Genomic DNA, 7,583 nt, shown 5'->3' with positions numbered 1-7,583 from the left:
TAATTGATCCCTCAAGTCAATAAAATCAACTGGGAATTTTATGATTTCTCATAATTGAAAAGTGACATTTAACTATAAAATATCCATAAAAATAGGTCTAATGTTGACAATATGGAAATCCAGCTACTTTAAAGTCTATTTACTTGAGGAAATTGAAGTGAATTCAATTGTAATGGCTCTCCATGTTAAGATAGGTGTTTGTATGGGAAACATATAAGTTGTGGTTTTTATTGACCATTTGAAACAGTTTTCCAACCTTTACACGAGATTAGAGCCGTTAATATGGACTAGGCTCGTTAAATCGGTTTGGATTAATCCGTGATTTAATAAAGTTGGGTTAAGATTTTTGAAGTTCATTTAAGAAAAGAAGATTTTAACGCGATTTAAATAAGCGTGTTGATTTGTGAGGTTTGAGAAATATGAATTTTGCTGCACTAAAGAAATAGTTTTTGTCAAGGGTGTCCAACTTTAAATGTACATCATTTAACTATAAAATTTGACATCTATACAACATAATTTTCCAACAAAGGGTGTTCAGTTGGTCACTTTGGGATGGATGTAGCTACGCCCCTACACCCTTACACTCTTATGAATAAAATTTTCCAGCCATACCTTGATGAGTTTGTGGCCGGCTTGTGGGTCAAATAAAAATTGATCAAAAAAATAAAAATAATATAGAGTATTAAAAAGTGAAAATTATGCAGAGTAGCAAACATTTAGCCTATATTAGGTATTATAGCCACAGTTTAAAAAAATTGTAATTCATGGCTACAGCTTCCCTAATTCCTCCGATTCGCCTGATTTGTACGAATCCAAATTTTATATAATTCAATTCATGATTGTATAAATCTAGAATTTTGTATATGCTTATCCTAGCTATTTGTATGTGATTTATGAAAAAATCATAATATATTATCATGTTTGTATATTGGCACGCGAAATGTACAAACGAAGTTCTAAAAAATTTCTAAATGTATAAATACAAAATTTGTATATACTTATCCTATTTATATATTCACAAACGAAATATACAAAATTGACAGAAATATACTAACCGCGACCTCTATAGCAAAAGAACTATAGCTATGGAGCATAGTTATTGAAACTATAGTTATAGAGCCTCATCATGTCTATTATGTTTGCTATTTCTAAAATTCTCTTAAAAATAACTAGAGTCCAAACTCCAAACTCAAAATTTATCTAAGATTTTAATTTAAATACAAATTATATTTATAAAATATGTAATTATGTAATACATAGAATAAAAAACTCCCTAGGAAATCACTAGGTCATAACCTATTTATTCACGATCATCATCGGCCGTCTTCTCTTGGTGGTAATACGTCATAAGTTTCATGGAATATTTCAAAAGAGTTCATTTTTCACTTTTTTTATGAATGGAAAATTTTCATTTTTTTTTGTGTTTTATTGTGATCATGGGTAAACAATTAGATTATTATATGCTTGAAAACAATCGATAAATCTTCGATAGGTGATGGGGCTTCTTAAGACATATAATAACACAACTAATAATCTCAGGTCACAAAATTTTGCTTATAGTTTTATGCATAAATAAAATTTCAAAGTCATAGTAATAATCTATATCTCCTACTAGAAGCAATGTTGTTCCTGACTGTCAATTCTTATCAGCCCTATTATCAAACCCAAGAACAAGACTTGATACTTGACGAAATTAAGTACTGTTATCTACTGAAAAAGAGTATCAAATTACTGTTGTGCACATTGCACTCTCTGTGCACCGCCACCATGCATATCGTCATCATCTTCATCGTATGCCTCTTGGGCCTGTTGCTGCTGCTTCCTACGCATCTCCTCGTCAATGTTCACATCATGCAAGGTGGTTTCCTCACACTCGTCCAATTCCATATCGGACGCTTGTGTTTTAGGCCTTGCTGGCAGCACTGCTTCAAGATTCTTGCACAACTCTGGGGTTAATATGTTGGGGAAGTCCACAGTGAAGTGAATGTACAGTTTCCCTTTCATGAATGGCCTTTGGTACATTGGCATTCCTTCATCATTTATGGCCTTAAATTGATCTATGGTGCCCAGAAAAAAAAATGAGATTACACGATATCAGTAAACACAAAAGATATTTGTAGATAACTAATTGCAGAGAAACGCCATCCATAGAATACTCTCTCCCTCTCCCTCCAGTGATATGTTTTTACGCCAATAGAAGTAAATCAGCAAGAAGACTGTTTAACCATTAGCAAGAGACAGTCATGTAGAGGCATATACTTACATTGGCAAGTGAGATATGGAATAAATAGACAGTCATGTAGAGGCATATACTTATCAATGCATGATCACCGTGTAGATACAGAGCAAGTGAGGTATAGAATAAGACCACAAAAGTTTAACTCAGTATGCACATTTGTAAATATTTTTAAAAAGGAAGGAAATAAAAGGAACACAGAATTACAACAGAGCAAAAACATGACGATGGTCTAGTTACCAGTGTGAGGGTTCAAAGAAAATCATACAAATACAACAAAATTTATTAGCATTTGCATCAAAGATATCTAAGTTAATACTTGAAAGCACATGCTATGACAAAGAAGCCTATGAAGGAGAGAGACTCTAAGACATCAAAAATGATGCATCGTACAAATATCAGAATCAAAAGCCCATTATTAAGTTTCTTTGGCTTACCAGGCTTGACAACTTCTCCAGGTTGGGACTTGATTATCAGCTGTCTATTATCTAGGTGAGTCAAGACAAACTGAAAACCACAGAGAGCCTCAGTCAAGGTCAAGGTGTGTTCTACAAAGAGGTCATCTCCCTTTCGCTTAAACTTGGGATGTTCCTTCTGTTGCAAGATAAAAACTATGTCTCCAGTGACAGTATCAGGCTGCAACAGAACACAAACCATGTTAAAGATCAACAAAGGTTTTGGTCATCAAGAAACAAAATATTTCACACACTTTGTTGCGTATCTTACCTCTTCATCAGCCTCTCCTGGAAATGTTATCTTTTGTCCATTTTGCATACCCTTATCCACAACAACTTCCAACACCTTCTTCTCCTGCACAACTTTCTCACCCTTGCACTGTGGACACCTGTCTTTCTCGTTGATTTTCTCACCAGTACCCCTACAATCATTACATGGGTGCTGCATCTGCTGGATCATAGGGCCAAGTTGTCTGATCGAAACTTTCATTCCTTTACCTTGGCATCCAGGACATTTCAATGAAGCACCTGATTTAGACCCTGCCCTGGAAATACAGGATATAGCAACATTTCAGCAGAACCTCACAAAATGTCAGTACATTATGCCAAATATAAATAACCACATTGCATACTCACCCCTTGCACTTTGTGCACAACACATTGCGAGATAGTGATAGCTTCTTTGATATCCCATTGTAAAGATCCTCCAAAGAAACCTTGAGAGGGTGGACAACATCCTCCCCTCTCCTTTGCCTTCTTCCTCTGCTGCTTCCACCACCTAGACCATCAAAATAATCCACATCCATAAGAAATTGGAGATGCATGAAAGAAATTAGGAACTTCAACTACAAACATGCTTAGGAAGCATACCACCAAACCCGCCTCCACCAAAGAATGACTGGAATATGTCAAACGGATCGTGTCCACCACCTCCACCACCCATTCCTTCCTTGAGAGCATCTTCACCATACTGATCATAGATCTCACGTTTCTCTGGGTCATTCAAAACCTCATACGCTTGGGCAATCTCCTTAAACTGAAACATAAAATATAAAATTTAATATAGAATAACTTGACTACTGCACATCAAGCATCACTACCACACAACTAGAAACATAATCAACATTAAACATAACAATTACAGAAAATATTGTGACACTAAAGTACACATTCCTAACGATTAAAAATGTATCGGGCCAGCCACATTACTCTTCTTAGGTTAAGCAGAAAAATAAGACCTATAATCCTTTCTTCCCTTCAGAGATCAAGATCTTTTTTATCTACCCCACTCCTGGAAGGATCAACAGTGGGGATCCCTTTTAACCCCATATGATTTGAACTTCCAACATACCATATAGAAGAAATGTGTCTCGCAAACTAAGGCAATCCCAGGAGAGATCAGATTAAACCTACTGAACAATTGCAAGACCTAAATATAGGGTGACTTTTCGATAATGTTTTATGTCTGGGTCATTTTTCTTGCTCCTCTAATAACCCACCAGGAATCTCTTACCTTCCACTAGCCATGTCAGCGAAGACAGGAATTTCAGATTCAAAAAATAGTAAAATGGCATAGTTCTGAGTAAAACTTGTGACTAAAACAACTTGTGAATCCCCCTTACCATTACATTAGAATCATCTGCTAACGTCAAGGGGACTAAACAGTTAATATCTAACCCAAAAGAAATATTTTTACTACTTTTACCCTATTTGCAACGAATAACTGGACCCCCTTCTTGCCTCTTACTAATTCTGCCCCTGTCCGCTAGCACAGTATCCACCTCTATACAAGAAATTTATGTAGCATGTACAAATTATTAATTTACAACCCAATATCTCAAAAGGATTAAACTCCTGAATATTAAAGCTTCAAATTCTAACTCCACCTCCACCTAGTATCCCACAAGCCATTCAAGCTTCACTAACAGTATCAATTTTCCCAGTATAACTAATTTCCTAGAAGAAAACCCAGAGCAGATACTAAGAGGGATCTAAGGTAAATAGCAAAACACTGATCCGCATACAAAGATAAACAACAATCTCCCAAAAGGGGTCACAAAATTAGCAAATCCATAACCAAAACAAGTCAAAGCAGTAAAAAAAATTACAAAATTAGCAAACCCATGAATAAAAACCAAGTCACAACAGTATAAAGATAAAAAAATTTACTTCTTCAGGATCACCACCCTTATCAGGATGATTTTTAGTTGAGGCTTTTAAGGTAAGCTTACTTGAGATCGCCTTGTGAAGCACTATTAAGTACTCTCAAGATCTCATAGTACTTGGTGTTATCACTCTTCTTCAGTGCTCTCCAGACATCTTTCAATAGCTTAATAACTACTACTCAAAAGGACTAAAATCCTGAAACCATAAAGCTTCAAATCCAAGCTCCCCCTCTTCCTAGTATCCCACAAGCCATTCCATCTTCACTAACAGTATCAACCTTCCCCTTTCAAATTTCCCCAGTATAATTAAAATATCTTAAGCTCTAAACCAATAACAGAAACTAACTATCCAAAGCTCTAAACCAAAACCAATAACAGAAAGTAAATATCCTAAGGTCTAAACCAAAACCAATAACGGAAACTAAGAGGTACTTTAGTTAAACAACAAAAAAAATTACAAAAAAAAAAACTGATCCATATACAAAAAGATAGACAACAAGCTACAAAAAAGGCGTCACAAAATTAGCAAATGCATAAACACAAACCAAGACAGAACCCATAAAAGATGAAACAAAACCCATAAATTAGAGAAATTTACTTAGTATAGCAACTCAAAAGGACCAAAATCCTGAAACCATAAAGCTTCAAACCCTAACTCCACCTCCACCTAATATCCCCACAAGCCATTCCATCTTCACAAACAGTACTAATCCTCCACTTTCAATTTATCCCAGTAGAACTAACTTCCTAAGCTCTAAAACAAAACCCAGAACAGAAACTAACAGGGATCTTAGGTAAACAGAAAAAAAATACAAAAAACTAATCTTTATACAAAGATAAACCAGCAAACCCCAGAACGGAAACTAACAGGCATCTTAGGTAATCAGCAAAATCTTACAAAAAACTGGTCTTCATACAAAGATAAACAAGCACAACCCAGAACAGAAACTAACAGGGATCTTAGGTAAACAGCAAAGAATTGATCTTTATACAAACAAAACCCAGGATCTTAAGTAAAGAGCAAAAAATTACAAAACCCAATATTCATACAAAGATAAAAAACAATCTACAAAAAGGGGGTCACAAAATAACCAAATCCATACACAAAAACCAAGTCAAAACAGTAAAAAGACAAAAAAAAAATTACTTTTTCAGGATCACCACCCTTATCAGGATGATTCTTAATAGCGGCTTTACGATAAGCTTTCTTTAGATCATCTGGTGAAGCAGTATTAGGCACTCCCAAGATCTCATAGTACTTGGTGTTATCACTCTTCTTCGGTGCTCTCCCAAACATCTTTCAAACTTTTTTTCACCTACAAATCACAAATCCAATTCAATAATTACTCATAAAACCTTAAAAACAAATCAAATCATCAAAAAAGATCCAATTTTTTACTAAATTTCGATACGTACAGATAGGGATCTTCGTCGAGAAGATTAGGTCTTTAGGTGTTTGAGAAGAAGGAGAATGAGGAGGAGGAGGGTAAAGGGTGGGATCTGTGGTTTTATATGCAAAGAAGGTAATTGGACGGCTGAGATTTGTTGTTGTATTGTAAATAGAAGGTTCTAGAAATTTAACTTTGTGTGGGCTTTTGGTATTCCTATGTTCCCACACTCAACAAAAATCCAACCCCTTCACTTCCAATTAAAAAAAGAAGAATTATGTAATTACATGACTTAAAATAATATAATCTCTAAAAATTGTGATCATTTAAATTAATTACAAAAACCCTTCTTTTTTGCTTCACTTTCTCTTGTAACTTATCGTTTGATATGTATTAGATGAAATGGAGCAATGTATCAACGATTTTTAAAAAAATCTAAAATTATTGTAATTTGGAAAACATTCGAAATATATAGAATGTAATTAGCGTCCAAATTGTTGGAGTTTCTTGTACTTTATACTTGTTAAAATTCTTATAATATGGTAAACATATTATAAATCTTAATGTAATAAATTATTTCAATAAAAATATAATAAAATTCTGAAAATTAAGATTTTTGTTCTTAACGTAAGTTTTGATGACTAATAAATAAATTGGGATTGTGATTAGCGTATGCTTGATGCATTGTAAAAACAGTAACAATAGTGTATTCAGACTTCTCTTCTTTTTTTAATGAGGTAGAGAAGTTGTTTTTGATAGGTTCTTGATAGAATACACAATAAAAAAATATTAGAGATAAATAAAGCAAAAAAAATAACAATAGTAATAAAATCGTAGAGTAAGATAATACTTAGTATAATGATTATATAATTAGTACATATAAGTAAACAAATATTCAGACTAGAACCATGTTCTACCACTAACACTTTGTTTGGATGATTGTTACCTATTATTCCATAATGTATCATATCGTATTGTATTGTGTTGTATTATATCGTACTATATATATTATTTTAATGAATATAATATTTGGATAAGTTGTATCGTTCTCCGGCATTACACAATGTCACACATTTATAATTTGAATGATAAACCTACAAGAAAACTAGGATACGGATAGAACTACTATGAAAAGGTAAAATAAATGACAAAATAGAATTATCAAATAATAAATAAAGACAAAATGAGAATAAAATATTAAGGTAACAATGTGATCGCACCAAATCTGTCGTTACACGAAATGAGTTTTTTCATTGTTACCTAATGATGATACAATACAATAAAAGTTAAGTAACAATCAAAACAAACATTGTACTTAAGCTAACAATACAACGGGCAA

General features: G+C 33.7%; 1 protein-coding gene across 2 annotated transcripts; it reads right to left on the bottom strand.

Moving 5' to 3' along the window:
• Window positions 1-1,527: 1,527 nt before the first annotated feature.
• Window positions 1,528-6,376, bottom strand: LOC102591116 (dnaJ protein homolog 2-like). Of its 2 annotated transcripts, XM_006366958.2 has the most exons (7): window positions 6,273-6,376; window positions 6,004-6,172; window positions 3,562-3,727; window positions 3,328-3,469; window positions 2,963-3,236; window positions 2,674-2,872; window positions 1,528-2,057 (listed from the first exon to the last, which is right to left on the bottom strand). In XM_006366958.2, exons 2-7 carry the CDS (start codon window positions 6,151-6,153, stop codon window positions 1,729-1,731), a joined length of 1,260 nt encoding a protein of 419 aa, XP_006367020.1. In that variant the 5' UTR covers window positions 6,154-6,172; window positions 6,273-6,376; the 3' UTR covers window positions 1,528-1,728. The 2 variants fall into 2 exon arrangements, with proteins under 2 accessions (XP_006367020.1, XP_006367021.1); XM_006366959.2 differs by lacking the exons at window positions 6,004-6,172; window positions 6,273-6,376 and adding an exon at window positions 4,861-4,910.
• Between the last annotated feature and the right edge of the window lie 1,207 nt (window positions 6,377-7,583).

This window comes from Solanum tuberosum, unplaced genomic scaffold (genome assembly GCF_000226075.1).
Source record: "Solanum tuberosum cultivar DM 1-3 516 R44 unplaced genomic scaffold, SolTub_3.0 scf00690, whole genome shotgun sequence".
In the NCBI taxonomy this organism is placed as follows: domain Eukaryota; kingdom Viridiplantae; phylum Streptophyta; class Magnoliopsida; order Solanales; family Solanaceae; genus Solanum; species Solanum tuberosum.
This window is presented reverse-complemented; position numbering and strand designations above follow the sequence as displayed.

Excerpts from the sequence above, each read along its gene's own strand:
- LOC102591116 (XM_006366958.2), bottom strand. The coding sequence starts at position 6,153 with ATGTTTGGGAGAGCACCGAAGAAGAGTGATAACACCAAGTACTATGAG. Across the intron at positions 3,728-6,003 it reads AGGGTGGTGATCCTGAAAAA|TTTAAGGAGATTGCCCAAGC; the intron begins GTAATTTTTTTT and ends TTTATGTTTCAG. Across the intron at positions 3,237-3,327 it reads TTGTGCACAAAGTGCAAGGG|GGCAGGGTCTAAATCAGGTG; the intron begins GTGAGTATGCAA and ends CTGTATTTCCAG.